The sequence below is a fragment of the Clinocottus analis genome, unplaced genomic scaffold, assembly GCF_023055335.1.
Source record: "Clinocottus analis isolate CAN_PGR_092001 unplaced genomic scaffold, fCliAna1.0.p SCAF_11, whole genome shotgun sequence".
Taxonomy (NCBI): domain Eukaryota; kingdom Metazoa; phylum Chordata; class Actinopteri; order Perciformes; family Cottidae; genus Clinocottus; species Clinocottus analis.
In genome coordinates, this window is record NW_027175832.1 from 20,517,354 (window position 1) to 20,536,955 (window position 19,602).

At 47.5% G+C, this 19,602-nt stretch overlaps 1 protein-coding gene across 2 annotated transcripts; it reads right to left on the reverse strand.

Moving 5' to 3' along the window:
* Positions 1-1,134: 1,134 nt before the first annotated feature.
* On the reverse strand, positions 1,135-19,383 carry larp4b (La ribonucleoprotein 4B). Of its 2 annotated transcripts, none has more exons than XM_068571596.1 (17): positions 18,858-19,383; positions 15,701-15,834; positions 9,936-10,089; positions 8,631-8,804; positions 7,608-7,686; positions 7,089-7,225; positions 6,906-7,009; positions 6,396-6,506; positions 6,067-6,120; positions 5,562-5,852; positions 4,928-5,034; positions 4,123-4,386; positions 3,868-3,892; positions 3,154-3,324; positions 2,844-3,034; positions 2,627-2,738; positions 1,135-2,223 (listed from the first exon to the last, which is right to left on the reverse strand). In XM_068571596.1, exons 2-17 carry the CDS (start codon positions 15,779-15,781, stop codon positions 1,873-1,875), a joined length of 2,406 nt encoding a protein of 801 aa, XP_068427697.1. In that variant the 5' UTR covers positions 15,782-15,834; positions 18,858-19,383; the 3' UTR covers positions 1,135-1,872. The 2 variants fall into 2 exon arrangements, with proteins under 2 accessions (XP_068427697.1, XP_068427696.1); XM_068571595.1 differs by having other exon boundaries at positions 5,550-5,852.
* Positions 19,384-19,602: the final 219 nt, after the last annotated feature.

The following is a 19,602-nucleotide window of genomic DNA, read 5'->3' on the forward strand; positions in this document are numbered from 1 at the left end:
GTTTTAAAAAAGAGAGTAAACCAGAGCGCTCGCCCGATGATCAGGGAACAACAACAACAACAAACATCTGGTGCTAAACTTAACTTTCCACGTTTCATAATTGCAGGACACTAACCTTTCCTCCCGCCGGCTGCGTGTTCACAGACACACACATGAGCACCGGCTGGTTTTCCGCCCGAGAGGCTGCTACAGGAGCCGGAGCGCCTCCTCCCGGCGTTCCCGCTCCGACTGACAAACGGGAACGGAATCGATCCCCCGGCCTCCGGACGACCCCGACGTCCGTCGGCGTCTCCGTCCCGGCGATCGCGCTCTGAGCTTTTTAAGAAGTCAGGTGCAGTTTGATCCAGGAACACAGAGAAGCAGTAAGAAGAACCATACGTATACACACATATATATGTATATATGTATATGTGTGTGAACTGGAACTAGAAGAAGCGGACAAGGGAAGCGAAGACTCGCCGCTGAGGAAGACGAGGGGCTGAGCGTCTTCACCCCCAGAGGAAGGGTTTCCTGCTCCACCCCTGAATCTGTATAACGGGTGTTTTGGTTCGACTCCTCAACGAGAGTCTTCCTCTTCCGTCACGCGCCAGAAACAAAACACAAACAACCCGTCATCGTCTTCAGTGAAACATTCTGTTCAACCGTCTCTCTCCCGACACTTCACGAGCTTCACTTCTTAAATGAAAAGCTTCTCGCCCGAGATCCAAAAACCCACCGCAAGACATGAGAACTCCTTCCAACTAGCGTCCACAACAACAGAAGGTCATGTGACGTGAAACCGTGCGTCCTTTAAGTGTGTTCACACACACACACACACACGGTGACACACTGTGTGTGGCGCTCCACTTCCATTCCCTTGACTTTCAGAACCAATTCCCTTTTTGTTTGTTTGTTTTCTCCGCCGTTTGAGTTGCTGTAATCACATTTGAAAACAACAACAACAACAACAAAACGCTGGCAGTGCAAACAAAGTTCTGTTGGATGTAAATCAAAGACGTGTAGCACCAACATCGAGAGGAGAGTCGTCTTCTTTTAACAGTACGAGGAGCGCTGCTTTTCCCTTAAGATGAAGCCCCTCCCCCTTGATGTAGCCCCTCCCCCTTGATGTAGCCCCTCCCCCTTGATGTAGCCCCTCACCCTCATTAAACGCAGCCAGCGACTGAACAAAAACACGTCCACCTCGTCTGTCTTTTGGTTGCAGGAACGAGCCGTTAGTTATTTGTGCCGACGATGAAAAAAAACACCAGCGTCTCACACACGAGCTGCGTTAGCAAACAGTAAACAAAAACAAACAAGCAGAGAGAGAGCCGAGCCGCTGGAAACAAACAAAAACAAGCTAAATGTATCGAGAGAAAAATTAACCTGCAAAAAAACCCAACAATAATTCAGTTTGATGATGTTTTAAGTCTTGCATATGGATTCAAACACATCATAAAAAAGACACACATCCGCTCATTATGACCCATAATTAAGCTACGTAGCGTCGCACAACTGGTGCCACTCTGCATGCAGACAAACCCCTCGCTGTGAGAGCCAAACAAGGTGGAGTCTGTTGTACGCACGCTTTCCCATCAGCCACTTGGGGGGCGAGGGCGGAGGGCTTCCAACAATGGGCCCTCACTCTGACAGCTCCAACGGCTGAATTACTAAACTGCAGTGACGTCTGCGACGACGCGATGCAAAAGAAAGAAAAAGGGAGAAATAAAACAGGAAAAAAGCAAATAAATAAGGATAAAAAGAACGTGCACGGTAAAGTGCGTTTTTGTCTGCGAGCCCTGATCCAGAAAAGAAGGCGTCCTCTTATCCTCGTTGGCGTCGAGGAGCCCCGACTCGTCTTTCCTCTTTGTTGGGTTGCGCCAGAGGACCGTCGCTCTACTGCGGGGACTTGGGCGGGGGGGTGTGGTGCGGAGGATCTCTGCTGCTGGGCGGCTTCCCCGGGTGGGGGGGCGGCGAGGCCCAGCGCCCGGCCGGCCGCCGGGTCTCCCTCGGGTGTCTGACGGCCGCCGCCGAGCTGGTTTTGGAGGAGGAAGAGGAGGAGGAAGAGGAGGAGGAGGGGTATGTCTCTCTGGCCTTGGACTCGGCGGTGTTGGCGCACTTCCTCTCCTCGCCCGCGGGGGCAGCGCAGGCCGGCTTGGCGTCCTTCAGGGTCGGCGGCTGCTGCTGCGACGTCGGGGAGTCCTTCACCCGCTGGCAGATCTCAGCGTAGGAGGGCTTCCTCAGCTCCTGGCAGCGAGACAGCAGAGACAATATTATTATTATCATCTGGTGTTTTAACGTTCTGTCTGCTGTATCGTCTCAGACTCTCTGGAGGTTCTTGTTCTGCTGGTTTTACTGCGAAACAACAGCCTTGTGTTCGACATTCGCAGTAATAAAAACCGTCCTCACAGGTTAAGAGTAAATCTTTTCAGACTTGTATTTGTTTTCCACTAAAAAAGGCACAACTCTTGTTTCCCCCTCAGGAGAAGACGCGAGCGTAATCTGAATCAATACGAGACGCCGCCGAATTAATTCAACCTTCCTTTTGTTCACGATGAGATTGATTTGTCGGAGAGGAGGTGGGCGTTAAAAGAGCAGGACTGAGGGTGAAAGAAGGGAAAGGAAAGGAAGAGAAGGAATCAATACTGACCGTGGCGGCGCCGTTGACTTGCACGGATTTGCTTGCAGTGGACAGCGTGCCGGGGACTCGCTCCACAGACGGCTGCACCTCCTTCGGCTTCGCCTCCGTCACCTTCACCTCCCTGAAACACACACACAGCCGGACGCACACGTGAATATAACGGCACTCTGTGTGGGAGACGGAGAAACCTCTGAAAGAGAGATACCGCTGTACTGATGGTTCTTACGCTGCAGGGAGGGCGGGAGCGGGACTGTGTGGCGTGCCGGCGGCCGGGGTCAAGGTCGGGGTCAAGGTGGAGGCCGGGCTCAAGGTCGACGAGGGCTGGAAGCTCGTGGGCATCGGGGAGGAGGACCGGAGGGGCTCTTTGGGGCCCGCTGGAGAGAGAGCTGCCCCGGTACTGGAATCAGCACTTACAGTCTGCAGAGACGACGTAAACGGGAATTAGTCCCACCATCATCATCATACCTTTATATACACAACATAAATATTTGTAAGGTTCCAGCGATGAACACAAGAGACGCTCTCGCGGTCCTCACCCGTTCCTTGGCGTTGCCGACCACGACGCTGCTGGCCAGCCGGGCGTCGAACGCGTCGTCGGTCTTCAGCTGGCCGGCCGCTCCGGGCAGCGGGGGGAAGCTGGAGAGGCCCAGCTCGAAGCTCGGAGACGGAGGCTTGGGGGGAGGAGGCGGCGACTGAGGCGGCGCCCTCTACGCAACGACAACGAACACACACGGAGTCAGCAACACACACGGAGTTAGCAACACACACAGAGTCAGCAACACACACGGAGTCAGCAACACACACGGAGTCAGCAACACACACGGAGTCAGCAACACACACAGAGTCAGCAACACACACAGAGTCAGCAACACACACAGAGTCAGCAACACACACAGAGTCAGCAACACACACAGAGTCAGCAACACACACAGAGTCAGCAACACACACAGAGTCAGCAACACACACAGAGTCAGCAACACACACAGAGTCAGCAACACACACAGAGTCAGCAACACACACAGAGTTAGCAACACACACAGAGTTAGCAACACACACGGAGTCAGCAACACACACGGAGTCAGCAACACACACGGAGTCAGCAACTCAAGAGGGAGGGGAGTGTAGAGAGAGAAGGGGGCGGAGCTACAACTTTGCAACTCAAAGTCACCACGAGCTCAAAACGTGGCATTACAGGATGAGTTTGGATCCCGCTTTCATCGGACGACGACAAATAAAAGAAGAAAACTCACCGTAAACTTTTCGTCCCTCTTTTTCCTAGAAGTAGAAACATTTTTGGTGAAACCAAAGCCGTCAACAGTCAAAACATCTACATTTTAAAGACCATGCTGTTTCAAAAACTGCAGAATAGTCGTTTATCTATCAGGTTAAAAAAAAGTATCGTCTCTAATTCACCTTTCCTCACTAACACCTCAGAACAACAACAAAACAAGAACCACGTCTAGTGGCCCAAAGCGGTACTGCGGCGTCGGAGCGGGGGCCCTTACCTTCCTCGGCCGAGGCCCTGGGAGTAGTCCGGGGCCGTGGGCTCGGTGACCCGGCCCGTGCCCACGGTGTCCCTGCGGGGGAAGGCGGCGGTGGAGGGCAGGCGGGTCCTGGGCTGGCTGGCGGGGAGCCGCGTGGGCGGGCTGCTGCGGACGCCGTTGAGCCGCTCGCTGGGGAAGCTGGGAAACAGACCCGGGTTGTCCAGCAGGCCGGCGCTGCGGTCCACCGCCGGGAGCGTCGGCCGCAGGTGAGGCTTACTGTGATTCCTGCAGGGGGGGAAACACCGACAGGTGAGGAGAAGACGACACTATTCAGACGTCTGAACACACGGGAGGAAACAGACTCCTTGGGTTTTTATAGGAGACGAGCTCTTAGAATATTCTTTACGAGCTTTTAAAATACTTTACAAACGCAAAATATGAGATTACGCCGGAAAATACCAACAAAATACATTTTCCATGACTCTAAAACAATTTTTCCGTGACGTTCAACCAAATTTCCATGACTTTTGATCAAACTTCAATGACTTTTCACCATGTACCATTATATTTTGAGCCTCTTTCTTCTAATAGCATGTTGATTATTTCAAACTCAGCGTAAATTAATGTCATGAACACATGAATGTAACACATTTACAGGACTTTTACTACACTTTTGGGACTTTTCCAGGCTTGGAAATAACCATTTTAAAACTCCATCACTGGTCCAGGTTTTCCATGAGCGTGTGAAAACTTTCTATCGGCAGGAATTGACTGTTTTCATGCACTTTCTCCTGTAACGATTAAAAGAGGAATGAGAGATATGAACCTGTTCCTGGGCGAGTAGTGTCTGACGGTGAGCGGGGACGTTGCTGGTTTGAAACTGTGCGAGGTGGTAAAACCATTGATGAACTGGTTGTTGTGAAATGGTGCAACCTGCAGAGAACGAGGGAAGAACACCGGCTGCGTTAGCATCAAGTCAAAAAGACAATTAAAGTTCACAAAAGGTTTACGAGTGTTTGGCGTGAGAAGAAAGTGGAAAGGAAGTATTTTATGTGAAGAAAACGGTTTATAGACCCGCAAAGGCATTTACAAGACACAATCTTCACAACTAGTTAATATTCAACTAGAAAGGCTGGGTGTGAAACTAGAAAAAACCAGTTAAAAGAAAAGTAAATAGTTTAAAATGTACATTTAATGTGAAACGCATTGCATCGTGTCTCATCCACCTGCAGGTCGACTGAAATAACTCACAACTATTGTGAAATATGAACGTTGGCAGTAAATGTGTCCCAGCTGGAAAGGAAAAAGTCTAAAAAACGTCCCCAAAAAAATGTCTGCGTCTAGAAAAATGTCTAGAAAACCCCACCCAGCCGACTAAACACACTTCCTCTGGCTGCAACGAGTCCCAGGAGACTCGTCTTTCTGGACAGACGCGTGTGAGTGATCACCGTTGGTCCTACCAGCGCGGGGTCGATGAAGCTGTGGGTGGCCGACCAGGTCTGCGGCGTGATGAGGCTGTACAGGGGGAACTGCTGCTGCGGGCTGTAGACCGGCGGGATGTAGTAGGACGTGTAGCGCTGCTGCTGCTGCTGCTGCTGCTGCTGCTGTTGTTGCTGCTGCTGCTGTTGCTGTTGTTGTTGTTGTTGCTGCTGCTGCTGCTGCTGCTGGGCGTACGGGTTCACCTCCACCGGCCGGTAGCCGTTCTTTGGCATGAAAGTGTTGATGGCGATCGCCTTCGCCTTTATCCTCGCCTGGTGGGAGGCAGAATGGAGAGCAGGGTTAGCATGTTAGCACGTTAGCATCAGCAAGCATTGATGACGCACAAGTATGGAGAAAATTAAAGGAAATTGGAGGCGTGAAAACTGCTAATACAGCAGTAAAGCGAGTCAGCATTGTGTTTATAGTGTGTGTGTGTGTGTGTGTGTGTGTGTGTGTGTGTGCTGTATTTCTGATGGCGCGTCTCACCTTAATGGGCTTCCCTTGGAAGGTCTTGACCTCCTCGCGGAGATACTGATATGCCTTCAGAAAGAGAAAGTGTGAACAGGAAGTTTCACTTGACAAAGAAACGCAACAATCAAAGAAACTTGATAAGAAAACTGGGACTCGATCACATACGACGGCACATCAGGGTCAAACATTATTATAATAATCATTTGCCACGGTAGAAACAAAATGCAAAACTTCCAAGATTAAAGTTGTAGATTTAAAACAGAAAAGAAAATCAGTTGTTGGATGCTTTGTGTTTAAGATTAACTGAGAGGGGAGTGAAGGAGCATCCTGTGGTCTCTGGTTACCTGCTGAGCGTCTGCTTCTGACTCAAAGGTGATGAACCAGTTGTCGTTGTAGGCAAATTCACAGTTGATGAACTTGGGCAAGTTGTCCCCTTTAAAGAGCGCCTCGACCTCCTGCAAAACAGAACACCACGTACATGTGTAAGTATGCAAATGTACATGTTTAAGTGTGCAAATGTACTTCTATAAGTATGCAAATGTACATGTTGAAGTATGCAAATGTACATGTTGAAGTAAGCAAATGTACATGTTTAAGTCTGCAATTGTACATGTAAACATTAGGAAACAAGAAAACAACACAATTTAAAGTTGTTACAGGTCCGATATGTGCAGACTTTCTGCTCGTTGAGCTGCAACACAGAACCTCAAAATGGATCCAATTTCCTTTAATATGAACGTAATCGATTGGACTCAAACGTCAGACAACGTGGTGACGTTTGTATGTCAGCGTAAAGTAGGGACCGGTGAAGGAAAGAGGAAGCAGCAGCGGAGTGAAGGAATGAACCCGCTCACCTCGATGGGCGTGCTCTCAGGAACCTCTCTGAGGATCACGATGCAGCGGTTCTGATTGGGCCGCACCTTCTCCCCCTTCTCGTCCACCTGGACCAGCGGCAGAGCTGCAGAGGGAGAGGAGGATGAGGAGGATGAGGAGGAGACCACACAGGTTTTCTGAAGCAAAGTATTTCTCGGACTCACATCGTAAGATGTCCACGATGAGCTCCACGTCGGTGCTGAGCTTCTTCACGTGGTCCAGGTTGGCCACCGTCACGATTGGCACGTACTGGTCGCTGTCCATCTGGGAGATGAGGTACATGTCACTGGCCAGGTTCTCCCTGCAGGGAGGAGAAGAGGTTAAACATTCACTCAGACGAGGGATTAAACTGGATCACGTTAGAAGTTCTGGAGAAGCGACCACAAGAGTAAACAGACGAAAAGGATTTGTGCAAACGAGACGTGTTTTTCATGAAATATCAAAATGTTAAGCTTCATTACGTTTAATTTTTCCAACTGAAGCGTTTTGACAAACGATGTGTTCAAGGACCCTCGGAAAGATGAAAACCTGTCAATAATAATCTTTTTTTGCAGTTTGTGGTTTTGCTCTTCCTTCTAAAATTGGACTACAAGCTACAACAACACAGGAACTGAATGAAGTCGGTGTCTTGAAATCCTCTCAAACTTTCCTCGCCGATGTTAAAGTTCTCGACGTCGACTCACCGGGAAAGACAGAACTCCAAAGTCTTCTTCAGGTGCTCCCTCAGACCCTCCTGAGGACTCTCCTGCTGCGGCTCGCTGCCTGGAAACACACGAGGGGAAAGATTTGGGTAAATTAAAAGAGCACTTTAAGTAATCCATGACCCAGGGAGCAAAATAAATACATGACGTAACCCTGTTGAATGAGAATGAACTTAAAGCAGGATGTCTCAAGTACCACGCACCAAAAAACTGAAAATTCATATATAAAAATACGTAGAATAAAACCTTTGCGGCCCACGCCTGAAACATTGGAGTAAATATTGCTTGCAGGAGTCAACCTTTGTTTCTGAATAATGCATTTAATACTTTACTAATTTCTTTACGGGGCTTACATAAAAAAGTAATAAAGTAGTCCATGAATATGATCCATGACTTTACAGATAATTAGAATCCCTCCTCGGCAAACTGGAGGTTGGTTTATGGCTTTTATTTCTTGTATTTTCTGGAGTTTCGTGAGCGCTCGCCATCTTCGGAGGCTTTTAATCAACACAACAACATCTTCTTGCTCCTCTAATCGAACCAGAGGTCATTGTCGTCTGCCATCTTGACAGCCGCCCCAAAAGCTCTTATATCCGTTATGAGGAGCGATCTCTAAAGAGCCACGAGCGAGGACACGCCGTCACGTTAAGCCACGCCCCCCTGATCATTGATTGGTCTGATAACACCACTGAAGACTCAGGGTTAACTCCAGCGTCCCAAAGACACCCGTGATCATATTCGGGGGCATTAAATAATGATTTCACAGTCAGAATATCTATAAATACAGCCGGAAGTGAGGCATAAATAATAGAAACAGTAGAAATGGTTCCCGTGCCTCACACACACGCACACACACCCGCTCCGCTCAGTGATAACTGTGTGTCTTTGTTAATGTTGGTCCAGCTCGTGCTGCAGAGATGAGAGTGAAGGACCACCAGAGACAGGTGGTGACCAGCCGGTCTGCGAAACGCCTCCGACCAAACAACCAATCACTAACCAGCCCACCTGTGCGTCCCGGTTGTCCCGGCTCGGGGTACTCCAGGTAGGCTGGCTCGGCGCACTCTGGCGTGACGGGCGCCGCGGGGGCCGGCTCGGCCAGCATCACCGGCGCCGGTGGAGGTTCATCTGGGTCGGCTAGTAGGGGCTCCTTAAAAGCCTTGTCCTCGCTGGCTTCATAGCCTGAGACCAACAAACAAGAGAGGCAGGTATGACGGCGGGTTCATACACATTCTGACCATCTACATGACTTTAAACCAATTTACATAACCAAATATTGTGTGAACTCTCAGGTGCATCCGTCTGTTGGTTCTCCGTTAGCGGTGCTGTTAACGTTACTAGCTCTCCTGTTGGTTCTCTGTTAGCGGTGCTGCTAACGTTACTAGCTCTCCTCCTCTAGGTTCTCCGTTAGCGGTGCTGCTAACTTCAATAGCTCTCCTCCTGTAGGTTCTCCGTTAGCGGTGCTGCTAACTTCAATAGCTCTCCTCCTGTTGGTTCTCTGTTAGCGGTGCTGCTAACGTTACTAGGAGGAGGAAAAGAGTCTCCCTCCCCGTGACGGTGAATTCCCAACACGTGAACGGCCAGACTATAACGAGCCTGCGAATATCCATAAATGTCCTCGCTAGACGTCGGGGAGTGGCACGTGCACTAATCAATAACCTCTGCTTCGGCACCATATCCTTGCTGCCTCTGCTCGGCGCATTAGAGAGCGATTACGGACAACTTGTGTGAGCGGCCGGCGCCTGTGGCAGGAATATTCATAGCTCGTTCTAAATCGAGTATGAATGATTTAAGAGGCGTCTCGGCATGAAAAGCGACGAGAGGCCGAACAACTGTTGTTTCAACAAGCCAACATTACTGGTGCCTACGTGCTACACACACACACACACACACACACAAAGTAAATCTTCTTACACTTCCTTTTCTTCCAGCGTTCACTTGCAAAGTTTGATCACATAACGGCAGAAACACACGACTTAGCATTGCTACACGTTTTATACGCTGCAGTTTAACACTTTATCTCCTTTCACTGGCTACACTTCAACCCCACTTGACCGACCCCTTTCCACACTTCAGTGTCCAAAAAAACACAGTTGAACCACCTTCATTGTTCCAAGTACAACTGCCACTTCAACTCCTTTCAGAAATCCAACTACAACTTTAGTTATGAACCTCAAGAGAATCCTATAAATAAACACAAGTTTGTTGTGTTACCTGACTATCACTGAGCGGTATTAGAACACATCTCTTAAATAAATTTTTTGGTTGTCCAGATAAAACTAAGGACATTTGCGTCTCGGACGAGCGGCTGACCTTCGGGGCCGGGGTCGGCCGAGCTGTTGCAGCCCTCCTTCCATGGCTGCAGGGCAGCAGTTGTGGCGTCAGCGCTCCCGCTGGGGTCCAGGCTAAACATGTGGTTGGCCCATGCTTTCGCATTGGGGTTGAGGTCCGAAACCTTGGCGGATTCCTGCGGAGAGAGAACACAGGAATCGGGGTCAGGAATGTCTGCACGCGGATAGCCTGGAAAAGAACGGTACTGATTTATACACAGGTAGAAAAAGACAGAACAAAGTTGTTTTAAGTGTGACGTCAAACGGGGATCGCTGAAGCATCTATGATGCTTAACGTATTGTTACCGGACAGAGATGCGGTCTGTAGAATGAAGGCGTAGCCGGCATTGAGCCACAACCCGCCCTCCACAACGCTGAGGAGGGAACGCAATCGTCTGTAAACTAATAGCTCATGTTTATTGACTACTTTATTGCCCTTGTACAAGCCCTGTAAAGAAAGCAGCAAAGTATTAAATGCATTATAAAGAATGAAAGGTTAAATATCATATAAACCATTCACATTTGGCTGCAACATGTAGATTTTTTTGACCCTTCTAAAGCATCTTAAATGATGATCACCAGACATGTAAATAGTGTTTTTAAATCAGTGAACTACTTGTGAGTCACGTGATCGCACAGTACAAGAATTCAGAGGTGCGCGGCCACAACCATAGAGCAAAAAGCTGAGTGAAGTGACTTCCTGTCATTTCACACAGCGGCGACACCGAGCTCCCGCTGGACGCACTCACGGGATCAAAGCAGCGGCCCGGGCCGTAACCCAGAGCCGTGGTCAGCGCCAGCGTTTCATTGAAGTCCCGAGGCGTGGCGGGCCAGAAGCTTCCCGACGACGATAAAAAGCTCCACCGCGTCCAATCCATGATATAAACATACAAGACTCCCCCGACAACACGGTGCGGCTCAAGCCACGGCGAGGCCGCCGCCGCCAAGTCAACCCCCGTTGAATGACTGTGCACTGCCACGCTCCGTCTGGCACCCCCTCCTCCTCCTCCTCCTCTTCCCTGAGCTGATTCAACAAATCTGACGACAGCACCTGACGTCGCAGGAGCTGACTGGCCGTCTTTGCTCCCGTTGAGCAGCCGCCTCTGTTTTTTGTTTGTTTTGTTGTTGTTCTCCGGCAAAAACACAAATATTCACACACACACATACACACAGAGTCGTAGCACACCTGAGCTCAGACGAAAGCCGGATCCAGTGATCCACGTCTTAAATCAACACCCCTCTCCTCCCCCAGAGGGCATCGCTCAAATTAAATTGGCCCTCTTGAGACTTGGTTTTTAATAGATGTTTCTGCTAACGAGTTGCTGAGGCACAAAAAAAAAAAAAATGGCTGCCCCCCCCCCCTTTCCCTGCTCCCTCAAGAATAAGAACCAGAGATTAAAAAGGAAAAAGATTTAAGGAGATAAACACCGAGTCGAGAAGCAAAAAGACATCTCAGACTGACTAATGAAAAACTGCCGGCCGCCATAAGAAATGGTCGCTGGCGTCACCGGATGTGTACGAAAGCTTGACCTTTCAACAGTTTAATGTTCCCTTTCTTCACAGAGGAAGGAAAAGGTCGTCCGGTTCGTTGTGACTCATCAGGAGACGAGTTATGGTCGTGTCAGCCGGTGACAGAAAGATGGACATGCAGGAAGAGAGTCCCCCAGGGGAGGAAAACAAAAACAACAACATAAACAGCTGAATTTGGACGCATCCGTCTGTCTGCTGACCCGAGGCTCGTCTTTCTCTTCTGAAGGGAACGAGGGATGAGCAATCAGACGCATCACAAATACGCCGCAGCGCTCCAGCTTCCTGCACCGTTAAAGACGAACATATAGTATTAAATGTATAATGAGAGCATTAAACAGACACAAACTCGTTATCAACCCACGTCACAAGACAGGTATCAATATAAATTTATGGTCACAAATGCGTTTCAAAGAACAGATTCAGTTGAATGTAAATGAGATTGACGACAGATTCCACGAGACGCAGAAACACATCGATCGGAGAATTGAAGGACGGCATCTCTCACCCGAAGCTGAGCCGTGTGAGAGAACAACCTCACCTACAGAGCTATTTGTCACTTCGGGTTTGTGCGTCGTGTCGTAACGGCAGACAGAAAGGGAGGTGTGCAGACACCGGGTTAGCCACAACGCCTTCAAGAGGAAACTGAAAGTGTTAAAATTACAACACATCGTGGAGTGTTTGAATGTGATTTTGTGGAGAAATGAAACTTCAACAAATCCAGTTGTTTGAAGAACGTGTGTGTATGTATATAAAAAAAGATATTTGAGGGAATTATGAGCAGTTTAACTTCCTGACACGAGCTCTAAGCAGCTTATAAGACACCCCTTACACTACTAATGACACAAACGCCAGCGTTGGCGACGGCTGGATGACGACGAGTTTGAATGAAGTTTGTTTTTACGACGATCGGCGAAGGTCGTGTCGTCTCGCGTCGGAAGAGATTTTGTACGTTAATAAAGTACAGGAATAATCAAAATCCCCGTTGAGATTATACATTGTTTTCACAGGCCGCAAAAAGATGGCTGCCGCCCGTTCATCAGGTTCCCGCCAGACACGCTGACAGACGGGGTTTCTTACTTCATCTGCAGGTACGACAAGCCGAGGAGAAGCAAAGAAACAAGCTCTGGATGCTTCACATCGTCTGAGCCGTGAGCGGTTAAAGCCAACGAGCCGTGTCAGGCCGTTAAACACGTTAACGCCAGCAGCTGCGAGGGGGAGAAGTCCAGCTTCTTTCTGCTCCTCGCATTCCCAGACAAGATCAGTTCTTACACTTGCAAAATGTTCGGCAAACTGAAAAGCTCGGCTCGGCCCGTTAAAGCGTGACGTTCCCGGACGAGACAGGGATCCGATTCCCAGTCGGAGTCCCGAGTCCTGCATCCCGAGCGGCTTTCGTCCAAAGCCAGATTTGATGCAACACGCGGGGCAATAAATAGGTCACGTTTGATTTCAGCTCTGTTTCTAACAGTGTGTGTTTCAGACACAGTTTATATGAATCTATTCAGTTTCCATGAATCTCCTCTGTGCTGGATACTTAAAATACCAACACACACATACACACACTAAGAGAGACAGACAGACAGCAATACAGCCAGAAAGATGAAGGGACAGACAGACAGAGCTGCTGAAACACAACTGCAACGCAAACAGGAAGTGAACCCTTTCCTCCTCCAGCTTCAGCGCTGGTGTCAAATACACTAAAATATTTGCTAGGCGTGAAATCGACCACGCAGGAATGGAATGTTTATGCATTTTCAATCGACGGCGCCTGGTTTCTGGCCAGAAATTTAAAATAAAAAAAAGGACAGTTGGTTAGATTGCTGGTCGGAGGAGGCAAATACAGAATTTACGGTATTTGGCTGGAGGCCACGCCCTCCTCACCCCCACAGCGAGCGCTTTAAGCCCCGACGATCTTTGTGCGTCACATGTGCTACCATCAATCACACCTTCAGCGCCCTGCAGCGCCAAGCTAGCAGCGTGACATGTAATGCCCGTGCCGTTGATTTGAGGAATGTGTGGGAGCTCAATTTTCTCTAACATCGCACTAAAATCCCCCCATCTAAACGCTTTTATTTTGAAAAAGATAATCTGGAAACTGAATAACAAAACACACAAACGCCGACTCATTTAAAAGGTTTTAGGACTCAATAACATATTTGATGGTTCGAGCTTCACAAATGTGAGGACTTTCTTTCCCCTGACAAGGCCTCAGTTAAATATACAGCATGTGTGTGTGTGTTTGTGCGTGTAGAAGACAAAAGCATTATGCTGAGTCATCACAACCCAGCATCCCGGCCTCCAATCTGACAGGAACATGACGTCACGCCTGGGATCAATCGGGTCACTACCAGCTCGTGAAAAGAGCGTAACGGGTCACTGCTATTGAGTTACAACCGCTTCTTTTCTCCCACTTCTTTACAAAAACACTCTTCTGGTATCTGCATTATCATCGTGGGAAATCAATGCTGGTGAAGAACAAGCCAGTGCGACGCTACGTTTATGAACTTTTTTTCTCCCCATAAACTTTTCTTTTACATTTTCTTGCGCGTGTCTGATCTGTACTCCTGTTCAATCATAAAAAGCTGCATCCATCACCAAGTTGCCCAACCGACAACTCACATAACCCGTCATGACGTTTTATTTGCCGCGAGCAATCAGGCGATCCTTATTGTTAAGGAATGTAACGCGACTGGATATTCAAGTCGGGCAAGAGTAAAACCAGACAGAAACTATATTATCATCAGTATATCACAACTAGGGTTTGGCAGTATGGCCGAAGATTCATGTCACAGTATTTTTGTAAGATTCTGGAGGTTTCACTGTATTTATTTTGAGTAAACACATTCATTTAGTGGCGCTGAAAAGCACCGCCAGCCAACTGAACTGCTGCCAACTAGCTCTGGCCAGAGCTAGCTGTGAACAGCTGTTTGTCTTCTGGTTGTGTCTTCCTGTTTTGTTTTTTTCACCTACATTCCCCTGGGTCCTAAGTCCCTCCATGTTCAGCTTCTTATCGCCCTCTATGTGCCAACGTACATTCATAAATACCACACAGTAATCAGCGTTGCATATGTGGATAAAGAGTGTTAGTTGTGGGTTATTATTGGGTGTTATAAGGTTATAACCATGACATGTAAGGGGAGTAGCTCCGACCGGGTGAGCAATACATGTTGCTTCCTGCTGAAGAGCGACAACAGTTGTCATGGCTCTGCACCCGGTATGACAGTATATGAAAAATTCATACCGTATGGAAATGTGAAACCCGGTGTATCGCCCGGCCCTAATTACAACAAGTCGACAAATACTAATGACAAGAACACGGCTAACTTACTGTCGGACTGTTGAAGTTTACCTGCCAACTACAGCAGAGTCTCATGCAAACTACTCAGCTGGAAATCACAAATGTTTCATTCCAGTTTGATGCTTCAGTCAATGAGAATAAATCTACTGCGTGTCGGTGTATACAAGCTCAATCCACACTGGGGAAATTTGTTGTCGCAAAAAAACCTATATAAGAATCATTAAAAAGGTTTGAGACACAATCATCCGTTCAGCAGATTGCTGCAATAAAACACACACATTGATCCTGCGGCGAGTATCAACATATTCAGCTCTGATGCTCGTCCGGTAAGGAAATGCAAAGCGCGGATGACTCAACAAATATGTAAGAACACCAGTGAAATCACCTCGAGTCACTCAGAGAAACAGACAAAAGACTTGTGCTCAAGAACCTGGATGAACAGCCACTGATTCAATTAGTTATTTAGGTTTTCAACCGGACTTCATACCATATTGTACTGCTGCTTAATAGCAGACAGGTGTAGTGTGAGATATACAGTCAATTCACAGAGAAATAAATATTGATCACTTCATTTTTAACTGTTCAACTCTACTCATTTGTTTGTGGTTAGAAAATGTTAAATAAAGTTGTATTGCAAACTATTTCTATGAAGGTAAAATGGGGAAAAATGTTTGTTTTTCAACATCTGTGTATTTATACAACTGAAACTACTTAGGACCGAGGAAAAAAAACTTTAATTAAACCTTGTATATATAACCTCAATTAAAATGTTAAATAATGTTGTACTGCCAACAATTTCCATGAAGGTAAAATGGAAAAACTAAAACTACTTGGGACGAGGGGAAAAAATAAACTCATAAGTATCCTAGATGCAGAAAACCTTTAGGATGGAAAGAAAGCAGGAAAACGTGTGTAAAACTCACCAAATGAGAGTTCTCCTTTGCCTCTTGAACTTGCTGCACCTGTGGTTCAGCTACAACTTTTGTGTCCTGGTCAGAAGTCATGAGCCGTCTGCTTCTTGGCTCCTCAGGGAGAAGTCTCTGTGTCACCAAGTAAGCTGCAGGGGAAACAAGTTAACATTCAGGGATGATGTCGGCAGAATATCATCTGAGTCCGTGTCTGATAATTACTTTAAAATATCCCGTCGAGGACGAGTGAACTTTGACCTTAAAACAAAGACAAGTCCGACTTCATTTCAATACACAAAAGAGTTTGGTTCGCTCCGTCCTCTCAGAAAACATGATAAATCCTGAGAAACATTCAGGTGTTCTTATCTTGTTATCGTTGGCGTGTAAACAGCGACCATTTCTCACTACATTGCTCCTTTTCAGCTCTTATTCTGACAGTTAACAGCTCAGTGTCGTACATCTCAGTCACGATTTTCAACTATCAATCTTGTGATGGTGGTTCTATCGTGCACCATCGCTTCGTAATAGCCTTTTTACTGGCTGCTAGCAGCACTACTAGCTGCTCGCTGAATTTCTGGCTGCTAGCAACCAGTTACTAGCAGAACTACCAGCTGCTAGCAGAGTTACTAAGTAGTTTAATAATCACGTTCATGTTTTAAACGCACCTGAGCAGCCTTCACTGCGGGATCTGGGCGTGAGCACCGGCTGGTTCAGGTGTGCTAAAGGATGACGAGCATCATAATTTAGCATAAGCTAGTTTAGTATTTTTATAGTCGTTTCAATCGGATTTACAAAATATATTTTTTCAGGCCAAACATTTCCAGAAGACTTAAATGTTAAAATGAATGTTACGTGTAAATAATAAAGAATAACTTAGGAGGATTGACATCTCCACTGCAATGCATCGATTGTAGAGACTTGTTCACTTTTGAACATATAAAACCAACAAATCTTCACGAGTGATTCAAATATGTTGCAGTTCCTGTTACCCGAGGACGCTGCTCACATGTAAATTACAATGTGGTGATTCCCGAAACACAAAGAGGAAATCAAATAGCAGTTTTGTGATGAAATTAAAAAAACAACTAAACATTTGGTTTGTTAGCCGGGATTTGTTTTTATAGTAATAATGATTTGTCTAGACGGTAAACTACATGAATTTTAAGAACACTATTGGTTGTTCATCTACTTTCTGTGCAATAGGATGCATTAGGAAACAGAATATTTTGTTGGTTTTCAAACTGGGAGCTTGTGAGGATAATTTACAAAGCAACTTTTCTGACAGATTACACACAGAATAATTTGAGTAATCTGTGAATTTGTCAACAATAAAAAAAGTTGCATCTGTAGTGAGGAAGAGCCGACAACAAGCGGCTTTGCAGGTTTAAGAAAAGACTTTAATTGGATGTAAGAATTTCGCTCAATCAATTTAATTAACTTTCCGTCAATCAGCAGTTTAATTGCTTTACAACTGAAACACAATCGCTTAGTTTTGTGTTCTTGTTACTATGACATTTAACTGCAATCCCTCCTCTTGTTTTTTAAACATAATTGCACCTTTTTAGAGGCTGCCGTCTGAGTACCAGCCGTCTGATTAATCGCTGCGTCCATAACGTAGAGAGAGTGAGCAGGACCCCCCTCTACCCCTCCAGCCACTGGAAACCCCTTCGTTTCTGTCCCGCTTGTAAAGCGGTGATAATCCGCCACAACAATCGGGAGCCTGTCTCTAACTCGGGGCGCTCGCTGCGTTTGCATACAAAGCAGAAAAAGAATGGCATTGCTGTAAAGCTGGTGACCTTTGATCCACATAACCCATTCCCATACATGAATGGGGCCAAACACGTCTCGGTGTCAAAACCGGGCATCAAAACAGCTGTTGTGCGACAGACTTTTTGTGTTCTACAGTTGTGCGTTTAACTTTTGAGAACAGCGAGCTGAAACGACATGTTAAATAAACACATTGTCGCTGTGGGGTTTTTCCCAAAGAGCAACATGCAGGTTTGATGCAGGATTTTCCGTTTCGTCGTTCAAAAAGCTACATGGAGAAGTTCAAAAAAACACAACAACACTGGGTGTTTGTTGCGTTTGGGAAACACGACACGACCACAGGCATGTATAAGCAGCGCAGACTCATCTTGTGTCCATTATTTAACATTAAATCCTCTTGAATCAAAATCGCAGAAACTCTGCTGAACTAAATCAAATAAATAGTCTTAAAGCCAGCGTGTTGCTCCTTTAAACCTGACACACAGACCATTAAGAGAGAAGGGACTTTAAACTGGAATGCAACAACATGTTTGAGTCATCATCATCATCAACCTGCTCTCAACACAAAAGTGGAGAAGGGGGGTGTTGGTATCAACAGGCCAGAGGGTGATCACGAGATGCAGTTTGACCCGATACATCCCATAAGCAGGGACTCCACATGCAGGGAGTCAATCATAACGTCTAGACTAGGCTGACCCAAAACAAGCTCTGCTCCTTCCTCCTCTTCCTTGTTTTCACCCTGCACAGGCACAAGAGGTGATTTAAAAAACAAATGCAACTCCAAAATAAACACACACAGTAACCAGGCATCTTGCACGTCCCCAGTGTGGGGGGGGGGGGTATTGAACCCGTGTTCATCTCCACCCAAAACAAAGGCCCCCGCGCGCACTTCTTCTTCTCTCTCGTGCGTTTTTTGTGTGTTGTTTTTCGTGTGTGTGCAACAACTTCACCTCCTCGTCGAGGAGCACGCTGCATGTTCTCCTCCTGCAGACGCAATGCAGAAGTATTTAGCAGCCGACACGGGCCGAGAGGGACTGCAAGCTCGCACACGCACGTGCCCAGGCTAAGGCAAAGGTGGAGGGGGGGAGAGGGGTGCACGCGCACGGGGGGCGACACTCCTTCCTTCCTTATTTTCCCCTCGTCACGGGAGCAGTGGAGTGCAGCAGGGGCGCGCGTTTTCCCGGCCCGTGAACGCACCTTCGACGTTGTTCACTCCCGAGTAGAAAAGTAGTGAGCGGCATCCAATGAAAAGATGGCGACCCCACCACCACTCCCCCATCGTTTACAAGCTAACGCACCCCGACTCTCCCCCAAACACGTGCCTGACCCGCGCGTTTTATCGCTTCACCGTGCCCCTCTTTTGACGGCACAGTAAGTTAAGAAAACAATCAACGTTATCACTCACCTGTCGCCTCTCGCTGTACGGCGACGCAAAGACTCGAGACGGCAGCGGCAGATGGCGGACTTGAGGCCTTGAATGCTGCGCAGGGTGTTAGCTAGTTAGCAAGCTAGCTTGCTAGCAAGGAGGCAACCGGCTCTCCGCTCTCACCCCCCCTCGCCGCAGAGTAGTCTTCGGTTTCCAAAGGTACAGGGAGGTTGGCGGTGGTGCAAAAATAAGAGGAAGAAGAAGAAGAGCAGGAGGAATAAAAATACGCTGTCTCTACGAAATGACGGGGCTCGTGCTCCGACCAGCAGCACCAGCGAGCTAGCGAGTTAGCGCGTGAGCTAGCTAGTCTTGTCTTGTCAACTTTTGTGGCGGTTGGGGCTTTTCGATAATAATAAAAAATCTCGCGCCTGGAAATAGTATTCCTTCGTCAACGGCAGGTTCCACGGGAGGAGGAGGGGTGCAGGGGTTACACGGCCCCAAAAAAACAACTGAAACCGAGGAATAAACGTTGTTCGTCTTGAAGCTTCCGATCGATCGAACACTCGGTACAGCTAAAGATGCGCGAGGAGGGGTAGGAGGGGGGGGCTGTTTCCTTTCCCTTTCGTGTGCAGCACAAAGATCGTCTATGGAGATGTTGATGGGGCACTCCAAAGGGGGCGGGGGGCAGTTATCTCATCATCAGTGCCCTTATTGATGCCTTAACAAAAACAATAGTTCATTTCAATATATACTATACGATCGTGTGAAGAAAACGATCAATAGT